The following is an 18685-nucleotide window of genomic DNA, read 5'->3' on the forward strand; positions in this document are numbered from 1 at the left end:
ACCTAAGAAAAAGGAAATCTTGTAAAATCTTCAGGAAATTACACCAAAGGAGTACAGATCAACTATGATTTATTCATGTTTGATAAAATGTCTTAGATGGTTATAAAACGTTCGTTATTTTTTGGCGAGGTTCCTCGAAGGTGCAAAGGGTATGACGTCATCGCCTATATTTACTGCCATTCCCTCCCCAATCGTACCAAGGCAAGATGTCGTTCTTCGGAGGCAGCCCGTTCAGCACCCAAGTTGGGCAGCGGATAGGTACGTCTTACATCACGCCAGTCACATTTTCTTTCTGCCACGTCATGCCTTATCATCCCTATCTATCCATGCCGTAGCTAAGCGGGTTAGAAAATCGCCAGTTATGACAAAATTGATGTTTATGATTGAACATTCTGTCTGGCCACCTTGCAGTGTTGCTGTGCTTCCGCGTTCGGAACATCGCCGATATCAACAGACTGCACGGCCTAGAAAAATTGTTTCAATGATGATTTACCTCTTTGTTAAAGCGTTCAAACATTTGTAATAATATGCATGTAAAATCCATCGAATGATATGCTTGTTTGTATTCCGTACGTGTAAGATGTTAAACTCGTTTTGACGTGGCTCTGTCGCAGAATTTTATTTGATGTTGCGCTGCGTCGGTATATGGAACTTCCGTATCATAACATTATGTAATGCATATTTTGAAGTTGTCTATTTTTCTTTAACTAAAGAAATATCTTGAAACCTTCTGTCACTTTCAATTCTTTATTTTATTTTAGCACTCTATTGTGTGACTGACCGCAAAACAAAGTGGACATTGGGGATAGTGAGACCTGTGGTGTGAAGTGGGAGGGGGGCGGAAATTTTTTCCTCAGTTTTCAATTGGGCGTTACGTCAGGAAAGCTTAAAAGGGCGTATCCTACGTCCTATAGAAGAAGCCACTCTATCGTATGCTCTTTAAACACCGAAGTTCCTTCTACTCGATGTTTTATGCTTGAATTATGGCTCAAAATAACAAGTATTTCCTAACTAACGTTAACAAACTAAAGGTTATTGTCCTGCAAACAAAACATTCTCCATTGCCACCCCTGGACTGATCACATGTGTCATATGACCATAACAGGTGGTACCAACTTGATCTACTTCAAAGGCAAATGTGAGATTCTTGATATTGCCTTATGGTCTGCCGGCAAGATCGCTCGCAGAGAACCTTGATTATATATAAGTGTTGTGATTTAAGAATTTAACAGGGTACTTTTGACTTTGGCTTATTGGTGTTATTCCAGGTCATGGCTGATTTGGCACAACAGTCGTGACCCGGAATAAGTCCAAGGACCATGTTTTGTTATCCCAGCACAGCTGGATAAATGCTGGAAAGCTACCTCACAATCAACAGAACTGTACCTACATACAGCTGACCAAAACATTCATAGCCTGGATGCCAGACCCTCAATCTCTAAAATATATATTGAGTGGGATAGATATTTCAGCCTGAGATTGGGGGTTTGGCATCCAGGCTAAAACATTCAAGGCTTTGTTCACATGCTGGAAAAGAATATTGCCAAATTTGACATTTTGCTTCCATCTTTGATGTTTAAAATGTTTGACACACTTATCTTTCAGATCATTGATTACTGCATTGAAAGTCAGGGTTTCATCTTGCTTATCCGACTAGAAATAATCATTAACAAATTCTGCAAATTCTTTTTAGGGGTTGGATAATTCATGCCCAATTCAGCATAACGGGGGGGAGCAGCAATTGTCCTTAATTGAAGGCCTTTAACTTATTAGACAGTTAGTGCTGCAATGCACTTTCTGATTCATTAGAATACTGCAGCCAGCTTAAAACAGCATCTGCTCATGAACTACAAATTAATTTTGTCCATTTTTATTCACAATTCAATCATGAACTTTTCAAATAAACACTACAAATCTAAAAGCCTTTTCCTCAATGTAGAACCTCTCTGACAAAGTTTACATGAGGCCTGGTTGAACTTTTGTTTGTCTGTTGCATATATTATCCTTTCCTGAATTCAGCTATATCACTTGTTCCCTTTTTGATGTGTTAACAAAAATATTAAACAATACAACAGGTGTTTATCTGCAAAATCAACATGTACTTTGCAATTGTATTACACTTCACAATGTAATAAAGCAATTCTGTCCTGTTTTCAGAACAATCCACAGATGCAACCTTGGGCTCTGAGAACTGGGCCCTGATGATGGAAATATGTGACATCATCAACGAAACTGATGAAGGGTAAGAAACTAACTTATCATATCAAGCAGACTAGTAAAACTGTTCATTGATTACCTACATGTAAGCTTATTTGAGAATGTGCCATATATGATTCTGTACATTTATGTAAGAGCATACCTAGCTCAAGAAAACCTTGTTGCACAACCAGATTCATTGTTGATCATTGTTGATCAGTATGATGTTTATCTACACACTTAGTTAAACCCAGCTGAAAAGGTACATGAACTGATGAAGGCAGGACCAAAGAACCTGGCATTCCTTTTGATGTACCAGCATAATTGTGTTAAGTTTAACACACCACACAGTGATAGATATAGACCCAGAGGTCAGCTGTGGTCTAAGATTATGATTTATGTTAAGGCATCATCATCATCATCGGCCAACTATAAGCAGTATAAGTTATATATCATGAATATATCAAATACAAATTTTCACAGGCCAGTTAACACACTTGTGCATGTGCTTGCTGCTAAGATTGTCTCAAGTATCTTTCGATACTTACACATGGCTGCATCCATTGATTTTTTTTCAAGTAGATTAGATTTTGTCCTGTTACATTTTGCATCAGCGCAGAGTTAATGGACATATTATCTACTAATACTCAGATATCTCATTTTTCCTAATTGAGATTTTTATGTATTTTGACAGTATGTTTATTACTTATCAACCTTAATGCTTATTTCATTGAAATCAAGACATACACCTTATATGTATGTCTCTTTGATGATCTTTATGATATTGCTATAGAATTGTTTTCTTTTACTTTCTAATCTATCCATTTTATCGTTTGATTATAAAATGGAAACTAATGTTGCCTTTCATCACAAGGGTTGCTGTGTCAAACGTTATTGTCTGTGTTCTCATATTATGATTGAGATCCGAGATGTTATGAATAAACAGGGGCTAGTTTTTTTAGGAACACATGCTGTGCTGTATGCCTAGACTAATTTTCTGCAGAAGGTTGCCCTGTTTTTTACAGAGATAAAGAACTGGAGCAGCCAACTGATATTTGGTGACAAAAATGGTCCACTGGAATCAAACTGGAAATGGTATTATTGATAGATGCTAGAGGTCAGCTAGCACTGCCATCCAAGTTCATAAGTTAATCACTAAACAATGAATGGAGAAACCTTGGTTATCCATGCTTGAATGGATGCCTTTGGGACAGAAACAGGAGAGAAGCATTTATTGTATTGATCTTTAAAGAACATGATATTCATAAGGATGCAATTATCCAAAAACTGTTATTCAATTTTTAGTAGACATGTACTGCTGCATCTGAATATATATATGATTCTGAGTGAATTAAAACCTTGAAAATATGGCATTTCGTATAATATGGTTCTGTTGGAATCATTCATTGTCTTTTCACTGGTAATACCAGTTTACAAGGATCAGACAGTTGATTCAGACAGATTACACTAGGCAAACATAAAAATCTGAAACTCCTGCACTTTCATACACACATCATACACAAAGTTTTCAAGGAATACCTTTCAGCTGCATGCCGGAGCCACGCCACTTCCCCTCACATTCCCATATTTCTGATCCCGGTAATCTTGAGTATTTCTTAAAGGCCTCAGGATGCAGTAAAAGCCATCAAGAGACGGTTCCAGAGCAAGGCCCAGAGATATGGCTGCAACCACAAAGTCATCGTGCTCACCCTATTAGTAAGTTTTTCTCCTCGGCTTCTTCCCTGCATCAGCTTTTTGTTTCAAATTGTGATTGTATGGTTTTTAGGCCCAAAGACGCCCTAAAGGCCATCAAAAGACGACTGCAGACCAAGGGCAACCACAAGGTGCTGATGCTAACCCTTACGGTATGTCTTCTTTCTTTCCTTTCTTTACTTCATTCTGCCATGTCACCAGATATTGCTTTGCACTTATGTTTTTTGCTTTTGGTTGTTGAATAAGCAACAGATGTATTTCTCTGAAGAATCTGACATATTTTTATACTGAAGAACTGGCAGACAACTTTTATTTAACAGACTCATGGATATGTGATGCTAAGGTGCATATTTTAAAAGTCAGTATGTAATTGACATAAGTACGTCTAGAAGAAATAGGTCTGCTAAAGTGTTGTTGATGCTAGACCATCAGTTCAGTTCAGTGCAATGTATTCCTTCAAGTTCAAGGTCATTTGAGTGTGGTGCTGTTGTTCAAATAGTTTCAGGCCTATTCAGAGCCATTCAAATCTATTTTAATAGTCAATGTGCAAAACTAACACAGATACTTCCAAACAAGCCTTTTGTCACAATTTATTTGTTAAGTAAACATTGTGTAGATAAATTCATTTGTGACGAATCCATTTGTACCTATGATAATATTCTATGCTTCACACTCCAGACTTACTAGTATGCATGCTAAATTCATCTCACCACGGTTGATAAATATGCATGCTCCAGCTGCATGCATGTGTGTACCTGTAGTTCGAAGTGTTGTATACAAATAGCTCAAAACAGGCAGAGACTCAGAATGCCATTTGAAATGGCTGGTATTAGTATATAAAGGGGAAACATACCTTGAAGCCATGCGATTATTTAGCTTTGGCCTTCAGATGGAATTTGTCATAACATGCCAGCCAAAATATTGCTAATAGTATACAATATACAAATCCAAACATATGCATGATGTCAGTGCCACCTGTATTAGTCTCAGTGGTTCAACCCCATGCATTGTGTGGCCTTCACACACAGGTTCTTGAAACGTGCGTGAAGAACTGCGGACACAGGTTCCACGTCCTGGTGGCCAACAAGGACTTTGTGAATGAGATGGTGAAGATCATCCAGCCCAAGAACAACCCCTCCACCACGCTGCAGGAGCGCGTCCTGAGTCTGATCCAGACCATGTCCGACGCCTTCAGAAACTACCCCGACCTGCAGGGGGTTGTCCAGGTGCACGAAGAGCTCAGGTCTAAAGGTCGGGAACCATTGCTATCAGTGCTACTTATGTACAGTACAGTCAAACCTCAATATAGCAGCCACCTGGTCATGGTGGTCAATTTTTGTTGGTCCCTTGAATTGTCCCCATTATTGACCTAAGCTTTAAGAACTCAGTGTGGTCGTGGCATCATCAAAATGTGGATTCAACTAGGAGGACCCTTTATGTGTTTGAATAAAGAAAACAGTACAAAATTATGTAGTTTGAGACAAAGTCTTTCTTTGTGTATTTTACCTGGCTCCTTTTACTTAAAATCCAGCTCCGGGCTACTACAGATGATATTTAAAATGTCTAAGATTCACATGTAAATCCATTGTGAAAATTGAAATGGAAGGCAGATGAAAGTTATAAGATGTCTCCTTCTTTTGACCAACATAAAGCATGGTGTCATTCACAGACATGTAATTCTTCTGAAATTCATTTAGGTATCAATGTTTTACAATCTTTGGATTACGTTTTCTTCAGGGGTGGAGTTTCCCATGACAGACTTGGACAACCTGGCACCAATCCACACACCAGAGAGGGTAAGAAACAGAACAGTATCTGTTATATTTTTCTCGGATGAACATTCATTCAGGCTTATTTGTCCAATCACCGACTATACAATTGCTTTTTAATCCTGACACTGCAACTCTTCTCTCTTGCATCGAGTCACTCTTATGCTTTCAGTTTCAATCTGATTGATTTGATCTGGTTTACTTCCTCCAGAGTGTACCTCCAGAACTGGACCCTGCCATAGCTAGGACTAGACCTGTAAGTCTTGAATCTCTCAAATGTGTCTTGTCAAACAGGACCCCAAATCAAAAAGGTTTGAAGCTAGAGAAAAAAGATGTATCGGTCTTGCAGTGGTGAAGGTATCAGATGTTTTCCTTGGTGGATAAAACATTCAGTTTGGGTAATGATGATTGATATGAACATTTTGGAGGTGGCCATGTTAGAAATAGTCCAATATGGTGAAGATTGTACAATGAGTCCCCTCTTGACTTACTCTGCAATTCTGATGAGGCTCTTGCTTCTTTACTTCTTTTGCACTGCACCTGTGCCTTAAGTGGATATTTTATGCTGCTTTGTTCCTTAATTGTTCTATGGCAACTACTGCTCTTATTAGCTGATATAGCATCCTAAATGTCAACATTATAGCTACTGAAGTGGCTGCAATTTGTTACTACTCCTCTAGGTGGCATGCATGCACAGCCAGAGAATCAATAAGACTTCTTTCAGATGACATGCACTTGTAATGAATACTGTTAATGCAGAAATGTTCGTGGAGATTTAATTGAGTGTTGGCGGTGGTTTGAGGTCACGTTTGAAACAATAGTAGAACTGGCGCAACCCCGTCTTGTATGACAGCCAATGAAAGGGTATGTCACCCCGTAAAAAGGGCGGTATAACCCCATCGTAGCGAAAGCACGTCGACTGATGATGATGACGATGAGCGGTGCTACAGACACACAATGGAACGGGTTTCGTGGTGTTTTTTTAAGTCCAAGTCAAAGAGTACACCGCGAAAACCGCAAACATGAAACCACCGGGAACATTTCTGCATTTACAGTATGCTTAACGAACAATGCTTAACTGTCCTTTTGACCACCAGGTGAGTGTGACCGCTGCACCAGCCCAGCACCCTGCGTCCCCGCCTCCGCAGCAGCCACCCCAGCAGCAGCAGCAGGCTCAGCAGAACCCGCCGGGCTCCCCGGGGGCCATCGGGGCCCTGCAGGGGCCCATCAACCCCACCCCGGAACAGCTGGGCAAGCTGCGCAGCGAGCTGGACGTCGTGGAGGGCAACACCAAGGTCATGTCGGAGATGCTGACAGAGATGACCCCCGGACAGGAGGACCCGGCGGATTTGGAGCTTCTCCATGTGAGCAGGATGTGCCATGAATTCGAACATTCTATACTGAAATATTTTCTTCTTTTTTTAATGAAAGGACAATATGTCGATGAAGGTTAGACATCCAAGTAAAAAGATACGTAAAATAGCAGTTACTCAAGCAACTGGATGTGATTTTGGAGACGGTCAGATTTTTCAAGTAACATCCACTTCTTTTCATCAGTGACACTGACCAAGATTTGTCAATCAGCAGGTTTTTAACCACAAACTACAGGCAAGCAGATGCTGATGTCTTACAACTATTTCTGACAATAGTTGCATGAATATCAGTGACATGACTTGTTCTGCTCGCAATTCCCACACATCTAAACATGCGCATGCATACCATGTTGAATGCTTTAGTTGTATACTGAGTATATGTTAAACTGTGTCTTTTCCAGGAGTTAAACAGGACCTGTCATGCCATGCAGCAGAGAATAGTGGAGCTTATTGACAAGGTGGCCAATGAGGAAGTCACTGGTAAGTAGGAGACTGTTAGCAACTGGTAACAAGAAGAAATTAAATCTTGTATTTGGCTGGTTTCTTTGATTTAAATTTCATTCTAAGACATGCTACTTTAAATCACTAAAATGCAAACACACTACGATGGTGTACTTAAACCATTTTTCCCTGTCTTCCTCCAGGAGAGTTACTTAGAATCAACGATGACCTGAATAACGTGTTCTTGCGGTTTGAACGCTTTGAGCGATATCGCACCGGCAAGACGGGCCAGCCATCCACCACCGCCCCTGCCGTGGCAGCCACCGCTGGGGGGCCAACCGCTGTGACTGGTGGAGCTCCACCCGTCAACGCTGCACCAATGGGAAGCTTCCCTCCTCCACCAAGTTACAGAGAAGTAGGTTCATGTACACAGGGCAAAGTGGTTCCATGGTCAAATGTTTTGCAATACATTGATGCAATATTGACTTTCCATGTTACACTGTAGTTACATCGGTACTACACTGTAGGTAGATGCTGTTTACAGAATTGCCCAAAAGATATTTCAATAGTGGCTATTTATGAGTGACATATACAGACTTTACAAACATAGTGATGAGCGCTAACAAAGGCGGGGTACACTGTATAACATTTGTGTTTAGGGTGCCCTCTCTTTCACATTCCTGATGGTGAATCTGCATCACACAACAGTTGTTTAACTTGTTACCATGTCCTGCAGTCCCGTATAAATATGCTCAACACTGTAAATCCTAAGATAGTTTAAATGGCGCAATTAGTACAAGGTGTGTGGCAGCTAAAACACCTTGTGTTTTTCATAATCCTGGTTTAACTTGTATCAAAAGCAATCCCAAACACCCCCTCCGGTGGGAAGCATGGCCGGCTATCCAGCTCCAACAGCAGCTGCAGCAGCACCTGTTCGTCAGGACATGCCCCTCAACATCCCATTCCCACCTGCACACACTCAGGTAACAGTTGCACCTGTGTGAGGCTTGAGACCCCTGACTGAGGCATTTCACACCCTTCCTGCACATCATGCTGTTAAACAGCCTCCTAGACTTCTCTAGCTACATATGTACTCTCATTGCCAATCTGTATGAAGCCAAACAAAAGAGTACTGATCCTGATTGAAGGCAGAAAACATAACAAGCCTATCACCTCTCAAATTTATGGCTTTAAGATGTTTTTCAACTGCATGATGTAGCTGCAGTGGCAGTGTTATGATGACTTGAAAGTCTGAAAAAACTCATGCTGTTACAGTGTACAAAAAGTTGAACCAGCAATCCAAATGTCCTCATTGACACGTACTTGAGACTTGTTGAAGTACAAAAATGTACGTCTGTTACAGGATATTTGGATGATTAATCCTAATAGTCCTTCAGAGTCACATATTCTCATTCTAGCACATTTTATTTGGAAAACACAAGTGGATTCCCCTCATGCTTTATACAGTAACTACAATATTTCCTTTAGAGTTTTGGGAATGAATGTAAAACTTAAATCAAAATCATAAATCCTTCAAATTAAAAGGCACAATATAGGCAATACAGTTTAATGGCTTCATCCCCCTCTACATAACACTTATAACACTTTCTTTTACTACTAATAAGTTTGCTGTGTATTAGTATAGCACTGATTAATAAAACAGCTACTAACTGCTTCATGCCATTTGGAGAACAACAGTTCTTACAGTGTACAATGTAGTGTGGTGCTAATATCTAGTAAGCAGGATAATTTTTTTTGAATGACTTTGACATTATTTGGTTGTTAAGTGTAATGAAGGGTGTCATGCTGGTGAAGATGGTGCGGCAGAACAATTCATGATGACACATTTTAGACATGTTTCTAACTTCATTTTCCTCCCCAGCAATGCTACATATAGTTGGTGACCATCAACTGAGATATACATGGGTGTATATTTAACTAACTTTACGTGTAACTGTCCTGGTAGATATTTGTTCAAATATACCTTTCTTTTTGGATGATATATTATGTGTACAGAGGCCTTTCTTCTGTGATGTCATAACTTCCATTGGTTCTACATTGCACATTCATATCTGTACCTGAATGTACAATATATATATCACTTTCACAAGGTTTATCTGTAGTCTGTCTATACACATGCTTTCACACTTTATAGGTGAAGTCTTAAGTGGAATGTACACTATACTAAACATACGAAATGTATTACGCACATGACATTGACATTCATTCAGTCTGGTAGCAGTTAACTTTCTTTTAATGTGGCTGGATGGTCAGGATTGCTGTATGTTCACCCCCCTCCCCTGCAGATGCACGTCACATTTGATTCACACCTGTACAATCATGTATATGCACCATTTTATATGATTATCAAACAACAATCAAGAAAATGCATTATGGGACATGGATGCTCCTATACCAATCATGCTTCCTATAGTTCATGTACTTGAAAAAATGTACATGTATATAGATGCACCTTTACACCTCTTCTGCAGAATGTAGCTTCACCTGGAAGTTGACATAGTTTTCATCTCAAGACACCTCTGTAGTAATTAAGTCCATGCCACACATCGCTGATGGTTATTTTCTTCACATTAGATGCATCTGTAGTGTGTGATAACTCTTAGTAATTGCACATGTCTAGTAGTGTTTGCAGATTCTTGTGGCCACCCCACCTGTACATGCATAGCTGCATGCTTATTGCACATAGATCTGCACACTAATAGTGATTGTGTTTCTCACCCTTGCATGTGATTCTCTTGGTGAACTCTAAAGGACCCAAGTACCACCCCTCTGATGGGGACCCTAGACAGCCTCAACCCTCCACCCACCTACACTGAGGTAAAGGGAGGTGGTCTTGTGTGCTCAGAGATCTTTCATAAGGACTATCAAAGATCGTCTTTTGAAAAAAGTTACTGGACATAACTAAAGCCTATAGTTGACTGCAGCATTTCTGAGACTGCACACTCGTAGAAGGTGTGGTCTTGTAGTTCTATCTTTTTGTGCTAGAGGGAGCAATTTCCTTTCCAAGAGGGACTATTTGGTACTGGGTTTTCACCGACTTTCTATCTTTCATTGGGAACCTCTGTCTATAACAATATTTCTGTTAAGAGTATAGTATGATATCACTTCATTCTTATTAAACAGTATAAACATTAACACAATTTGACTTGAACAGACATGACAGGTGTTCTAAAACTGATATAAATTCTGTTAGTCATGTAACATTACATCCTGCACACTCACCACAGCTTATTTTTTCTCATGTACACTCTGCTAATCTAATTAACAAATCTCATTCTGTGGTATTTATCTTGCTCTTCATACCAAAGAAGACATCTGAATAAATTCAGACAGCTCTTGATTTTTTGCTTTGTTTTGTGCTAGTCTCAGAGTGCAGAGCCTCAGACAGACACCCTCATAGACCTGGGGCCAGACATCAGCCCAGGAGGCCCCCCTCCTCTACAGCCTGCCGCAGCCGGGCTACAGCAGCAGCTAGCAGGCCTCAGTACGTTTGTAGTCATGACCAGATTTGTTTGGAAAGAAATAAAGTTGAAATCTGGAAGATTTTTACATCCTTTAGGAGTAGTGAGATGATTGAGAAGTTTGTTTAGTGTATGGTGTGTATGTCAATACTTCTTGTCTTTATGTATCTGTTAAAGTTCTGTTAAATAGAATCTGGCATACAATCCTTTGTTTTAAGTGAAGACATCTGCATAGCAGTGTGTGTGTTTGTGTGTCTGTGTGTGTGTGAGAGAGAGAGCATATGTGTGTGTTTGTGAGTGTGCATCCTCGACAGTGTGTTTGTGTATTTGTGTGCTTAACAGTGTGTGTGTGTGTGATTGTGTGTGTGTGTGTGCTTGCACACCAACTTTTCAGTGTGATTTTGCTTCTTATTGTCCCCTTCATTGTTAGATTATCCGATTGTGCACACAGGTATCACCAGTTCCAGCATAAGCAGCACCCTGAATGCCACGCCCACCGTCACAGCTCAGAACACCGCCGGCAGGGATGATGATGAGTTTGACATGTTTGCACAGACCAGAGGAAAGTCCATGGAGGAGTCCAGGAGAGGGTTGGTGTTTGCTCCTCTGATGCAATATCAAAATTGAAGTAGACTTGCATTGATTATTGACTATTCATTTGTTTCTACATGGAACTGTTTTTCCTTAGATAGGGTAGGACCTTGCACAAAGTTTCTTTTCTCCCTCGTCGCATGATTTTGTTTCACATGAGATCCTTACGGGCTTTGTATTTCCTTCTTTTCATGTAACATTCAATATTATGTGTACTTCGTGCAAAATCAAATCAATCAATCAAAATGCTACATACCTAGCCTAGCAGACTATATAGTTATCTATTTACTGCTTTTTTTAGTGATGCCATGAATTTGATTGTTGCGTGCGTTTGTGTTCTGTAGAAGAGTTAATATTACTGGTTTAAGTTGATTGATAAACAGGCTACAATTGTCTCCACCTCCCTACAGTGGTAGCACGTATGAAGACATTTCCCATTCCGGTGACCTCATGAGTGGTGGCCTAGCCAGAGCTGTCAACACCAAATCTAACCCTAACCAACCTGTAAGTGGAACTGTGTTGTTATTCACTTTCTTTCACCTAGCTAGAATTGAATTCTGAATGTGTTCTCGGTGCAGACCACATTCTGTTTATCTGGTTCTACATGTATGTCCAAGCATAAATCTTTTGTTAGCAGTATAGTTTGATAAGGCTGTATACTAATTCTGTAATCATATTACTGTAAATGTTACCAGCTCCATATGAAACTTTGACATACATACATTATGTAGGTCAGGGTTTGCACTGTATAACCTGTCAAGACAGTGGTGTCTACAAGTCAAAGCAGTAATGCACTGTTGTAGATTTTACTGTGTTTTCCCTGGAAAACAAGGTGGGGATGGTGACAAACTATTTGACTAACAATAAAGGTCTTGCTGACATTGTGACTACAGCTATACAGTTGTAAACCATTATGTTCTGTCTTGTCTGCTACCTGACCCTCACTAAGGACGAAGCATTTGATGAGGTTTGTATCATTATAGTGCTTTTGTACCATTGACTGGACGGTGCTTTGCCTTTGAAATGAAGGGAATTTGGTGCTATTATCATAATGGAGATACTGAACATGGTAAATTAGAGCATTTTCACTCACTCAGAGCATTTTATGAGGCTTAAAAACTGGAAATATTATAGTTGCTGTAATCTTTATGAAATTGACATTCAATGCCAAGTTGTTAACCACATTTGCATGCGGATTTCTTGTCATAAGTGCTCAAAAGCGACACAAAAATAAGCTACATGGTGATCTTTTAGTTTCACACGCCTAGTGTGAATAGACAGATACCATAGCCCCGCCCACCTCCATCAAAACGTAGAAATGCAAAATTAAAACATAAAAATGCAACTATTAACGGACATGCAGTCACTCTCTCATTGGTCGCACCACTAATTGTGATGGACAGTCAGGATCAGTCTATTCTGAGGGCTTGGATTTTCTATCTTTGCTCCCTTAACATCGATATGTAATGGTATAGTGTTATTGAAACTTACTATGTACAGGAATGACTAGAAATTGGAGTTTTTTTCATTGAAGTTTCAAGCCTCATTTAATGCTCTGGATGCCTTTAAAGCTAAAAGTAATACTTGTATGCAGCTGGGTCAAGCAGATTGTCAGCATGGGACCAACGCATGTTGGAATAGGCTGGGATGGCTAGCAGTTATTTCAAGCAGGCTGTTGCTAGGCATGTCAAGTTGATAGCTTGACATACGGTTGAATAGGCTGGTGGCCAGACTACACTGTACATAACAGAGGCATATGGCCAGGGTATTTCTCAATGTTGTATAATTATGATAATATGTTCCAGCGAGCCCAGGATGCTTTGACAGGTTTTGACGAGGTAGAAAGGTGGTTAGCAGACAGTGACTTGGTAAGCCATGTCTGAGTGGTGTGCTGCTGAGAGTGCAGTAGGCTGCACACACACTGAGCTCTACAGTAGACCAAAGCACTGCAGGACAGGAACTTGTCATACATGGTAGCTGGCATATAGGACCTTGATATCTGTGTGTTCACAGTTCTGCAAGAAAGAATTTTTGCGATGTGTCAATTTTACTTCCTGAAAAGGAGGATGAAATACGTTTTTATGATTGGCCTTCAAACACCAATGCTATCTCAACTAGAACTCTTTGAAAGGACACATGTACATGTTTCAAATTCAACTGTATAAAGGTTTTAAAAGTATGCAAAATGCAGTATTGCAAAGTTTTGAATGAAGAGTAGAACTTTAACTATGCCTAAACATTCAACACCAAAATCACTGCTCAGATAACAAGTTGAAAGCCAGCCAGTGACAGGTGTCTGTCCAGTAGTGTGGCACTTGTAGCAGCATCTAATACTGGACTTGTCTCTGCATGTGTGTGACCCTGTCTGCTCCCTTTCAGCATGCTCAGCCCCTAGATGAGGTAGAAAAATGGCTTGAGCAGAGTGACCTGCCGGTAAGTAGGAGAAGCATGTGCACATGCATGCATGTGTAGTTACTCCATGTTTGCATCATTCCAAGCTCTTTTATGAATCCAACCAACCTCCTTGATCCAACTGTGCAATAATATATCTGTCAAAATTTGCTAGCTATTCAATTAAATGGTCTATTGGGTTAAGCATAATAAAGCAGAACAATGTAAAATCATGTATTACGTGATTGTACGTATACATTGTTCCGCCTTATCACTAATTACAATATCAAACTGTCTCATCTAGTAAAATTTTGGGAGTTGATGATAGCCCTTGCGATATAAAGTATTTCAGAAATAGATTGAAAGCCAGTGGCTGATATACTAAGTGAAAGAGTTACTGATGATGCAAACACGGTAAATACAATGTACTATATCATGTTAGTATAGACAATGTTTTGTTGTAGTTTAGTGTGGCAGTCTCCTCTTTCCTGCCCTTTAAAAGCTGCATGCTGATAGCTCATAGCATACTCTTTATTGTAACATTTAACAAAACATTCTTTTAAGACGTTGATTTTAAAAGTTATATTAACCCAGTTTTCGTAATCTCAGTTAGCTGTGATAACTCACCTATGTTCCCAGATTGCCTACTTATTTCATCAACATTGTTTTTTTATGTTATTGTTTTTTCGCAAAAATAAAAGTTGATACAATACATGCATGCCCCTCTGTTGGGTTAATACCGGCCCCTACAGATAAACACAGTTGGTGCACAGGCTGCTAGCGGTTCTTCGGGGCAATCTCACGTTCGTCATGGCTTGGTAACATCTGTTGTGCCTTCATTCATTCAGTCAATCCCGCAGAAGGGTCTCATGCTTGACACTAATTGCCAATTTTAAGTTAACGATCAGGATAAGTTAAACTAACCTGATGATTAATTCCTCCCAAGAAGGTTGAAATTCATTCCTGAGGAGAGAATTGAAACTAAGATATTCATTTTACCAATTGTCACACCTTGATTGATTTACCGTATCCCTCCATCTCATCACCAATCAAATAATTATTCATATTCATATTATTGAAGAAATCCTTGTAGCTTGTTGATTATGAAAAAGAGTCTTCAAAAGTGAGTTGATATATCGATATGAAATGTTAATGAATGTTTGTGTTGAACAGCAGTCCCCTGGAGCAGCTCCGCCAGAGGAGGAGGATGTGGAACCTGTGACCAGTGCAGGTGGGTGTTCTACAGTCTGTGGGACACAAACTCTCGCTCCTCGGGGCTACGGCATAGTTTATGGACATTGACTTCTAATTCCGGGGAACCATTTTTGAAATAATGGAAGAGAACATGAGAGTCCATTGTTCTTTCATTCATTTTATGGTTATGTAATAAACAGGTGATACTATAATTCTTAAATTTTGGAAGAAAATAACTGGAGAATTCTGCAGAACTGGCCATGTCCCTGGAGACATCTAATTGTAACCTGGATATTGATAACCTTTTGTTACATCATACTTGTAGATATTAAACTCAGACTAAACTTAATTTCTTAAAGCATACTGCAGTATGTTAGATATACCACTAAGACTAGTTACGATCGGGAATTGACGTCACAAAGGTCAAAGGTCGTTGGCATCGCCGACTATGATCTCAGAACGCTGCAAATTTCAAATGTTGTAACGACGCTAATCTACGACAGACAAGTCCAAAACAAGTCAGAACTAGTCTTAGTGGTATATTTAACATACTGCAGTATGCTTAACGAAATTAAGTTTAGTCTGCCTTTAATTCATTTGGTCAATCTACTTAGAAAAAAATCAAGTTTTCTGGAATTAGGCTGTCAGAAATAGTTAGAAGTCTTTTTTTTCTTCACTTGAAAAACTTCATGCTGGACATGTTGCTAAGGATTGATATTTTCTTGTAATTTTTAATCATTAAAATTTAACTTGAATAATATCTGATACACACATTCATTATTTTGAACAGAATTTGACCGGTTTTTGGAAGAGCGAGCAAAGGCGGCGGACACCCTGCCAGACCTGAACAGCCTGCCCGAGGTGCCAGCTCACCCGATTAACCCAACCTCCACGGGCGCCCCAGCACCTGCCATTCCTCCCAGGAGAGGCAGGCAAATGCAAATGGAGGAGTCTGAGAATACATTATTTGGGTTGTAGTCGAGGGTAAAAGTGCTATCTTGACAAGGAAGGTCTTGAAGTTCTTTTGGGTTTTCAAGTTGATTATTTCCTTGTCAAGTGTACAAAGTATTTTTTTTCCATAGCAAATAATGAAATGATATCGTCATTGAAAGTAAACTGTCAAATTAACTGTATTTTTCCCATCTCACCTTGTTAAGAAGAGAGAGTTCCTTTTCTTCATATACTTTTTTTTAAACTTAGTTGTGCATTTAATTTCATGTGCTTGTGTATGTTTTTTCGCCTATGAATAAGAAAGAGAGCTTTGGGGTATATTTCAAGTACAAATTTGACATGTATGTATGTAATGATAAGAAATAAGTGAAATGTTAGGAGGTGACAATGATGAAATATAACATGTTTTTGTTGCTCAAGTAACAAAATTAATGCAGGCTGTGTTTCTAGTTTTGGTGGTCTCTGTGTTCAAGTAGAAGGTCCATATATACCAGCTTCCTGGTCTCATTGCCTACCTGCAATAGATGTTTTAAGTACAAAATGTACTTTAATTTCACTGTTTTCTAAAAATTCATTTTTGTTTTCATTGCTGCAAGCATTTACCTGAGAATAAGGTGATGACCATTGTTGGAATGTGGTCATAGAGAAGTAGAATGCTTAATCTGAGTGTTAGAAAACAAGCTACAGCACAGGGTATGACTCAATTACTCCAGGAGTAGGGATGTTGTAAAACTCTTCATCAGATTTCTGAGCTGCAATTTGCCAACCTCACAATAGATGGAGTTTTTGCCCATATTCTATCATGTATTAACTCGTGTTAACCATTTACAACTCCTCGAGTAGGGATCAATGACCCTTTGAGTTACTGTAGCAAAGAAATCGCCTGTTAGTACATAATAGAGAGTTTTAAATGGTGTTCTGACTACAATGTAGCTGTATAAAGTCTTATCATGAGTACTATGAAATAATTTCTCTATCATCGTGGTATACTTATCTACATGTACATTTCTGACTAACATTTCCTCCTATCACAAATATACCAACATTACAAACCAAAGGGCAAAGAAAGTATTGCTTGGTGGTTTATGTAAAATATAATATTAGTGCCATCCATATCTACATTATGAAATTTCAGGCAGAATAACAAGGTGTGTCCAGACAAGAATAGAGCTATATTCTTATGTCAAAAGATTTGATTCACAACACCATGGTATCCAGTGGACACCAGTTAAATGTTGACTTGTCTGTAATCAAAAACCAGTAATATGATAAAAATATTGCTGAAGTTCTCGAAACAAAAACAACAAATGTGTTGATGACACAACTGAGCTAAAAGTGAAGACAGAAAGGGATGGAAAAGAATGTGAAAAAGATATGGAAAATGTAATATTAAGACTAAAGGTTCTATTATAATTGACCTGAATATGGAGATCTAAATGCTCTCTTAATGTTAGACATTGTCTATAAATCTGGGACGATTCTTCAATTTGGTAGGTGTGCAAAAAATGATTACAATGCTTTGTACACATGTAACATATTAGACTGAGGGTTTCGACTTAATGTTATGTAGGGCATGATACAAATTTGAGATATTCCAAGAACTGAATATGGGCATAGTTTACTGCTCTGTATGAATGTGTGCAGCCATTCAACAAAATATTATACTGCCAATCAAACTGAAGGCTAGGGGTTATTACCTATGGGCAGGTGGTATTTTTTATACATATCTTTGTTGGAGCAGGCATGTATTGTGCACTGTAGCGAGGAGAAATACGGTGTAGATGAGGGGTTTCTATGGACGCTATTCACCCTGTTGTATGCTTATAATGTATTGAGAAGCTTCCTACTGTATGACTTGCCGTACAAGAAATCTGATATAAATTCTACTACCTGGCTTGGACTGGTAAGAATTTTATTTAGTGCCGTCAAAATCTTCTTTTCCATGGTGGAAACCGGTTTCACACTTGTGATCTTGGGAACCATATATTCATTGTAGTCAATTCTTTTGAATCAGTATTGCTTCAATGCTAAATAGCAACTATGACACGCCCTTGCATTCTACCAGGCTTAATTATGAACACATTGTCAATGTTCGTAAAGCCACCAACATGGCGCATGTTAGATATCAATTTACCTGAATGATCACCTGTTGATTCCCTCGTACCACTCACCAACATTACTGGGAGACTATATATGTATATATATATATATATATATATATATATATATAGTGGATTTCCTATGCATCACCATTATCTTCCGTGACCTTTCCCTTCAAAAAAAATTAACGGTTCTTGGTGGATGTCAATGTGCAGATGTTGGCGCACCAAATCCGTAGTGTGTTTTTGGCACACATTTTGACTGGCTCGGTGGGCGTCACTCCACCGTCAGGGAAGGTCTCGTAAAGGGCCTTTCCCAAGGGCACAACGTCGGGGCATGGTGAGTATCGAACCTGGGACCTAACCTTTACGCCACGCCGACGTCACCTTTCCCTTATCAAACTAATTAGGTACGAGAAAAAGGGAATTGTAACTGCCCCATTACACTTGATTTCTTAGTATGTATGGTGGAATAGCCTTGCTTA

At 39.3% G+C, this 18685-nt stretch overlaps 1 protein-coding gene across 13 annotated transcripts; it reads left to right on the forward strand.

Moving 5' to 3' along the window:
* Positions 1-129: 129 nt before the first annotated feature.
* On the forward strand, positions 130-17995 carry LOC136440639 (TOM1-like protein 2). 13 transcript variants are annotated; one of them, XM_066436714.1, is made up of 19 exons: positions 130-258; positions 2158-2242; positions 3983-4061; positions 4938-5160; positions 5647-5705; positions 5890-5934; positions 6776-7042; positions 7453-7531; positions 7696-7907; positions 8353-8475; positions 10265-10330; positions 10877-10997; positions 11426-11564; positions 11976-12069; positions 12515-12532; positions 13945-13998; positions 14709-14774; positions 15130-15187; positions 15941-17995. In XM_066436714.1, exons 1-19 carry the CDS (start codon positions 207-209, stop codon positions 16126-16128), a joined length of 2028 nt encoding a protein of 675 aa, XP_066292811.1. In that variant the 5' UTR covers positions 130-206; the 3' UTR covers positions 16129-17995. The 13 variants fall into 13 exon arrangements, with proteins under 13 accessions (XP_066292811.1, XP_066292812.1, XP_066292816.1 ...); XM_066436715.1 differs by having other exon boundaries at positions 15133-15187; XM_066436719.1 differs by lacking the exons at positions 13945-13998; positions 14709-14774 and adding an exon at positions 13371-13433.
* Positions 17996-18685: the final 690 nt, after the last annotated feature.

Source organism: Branchiostoma lanceolatum, chromosome 8 (genome assembly GCF_035083965.1).
Source record: "Branchiostoma lanceolatum isolate klBraLanc5 chromosome 8, klBraLanc5.hap2, whole genome shotgun sequence".
NCBI lineage: Eukaryota > Metazoa > Chordata > Leptocardii > Amphioxiformes > Branchiostomatidae > Branchiostoma > Branchiostoma lanceolatum.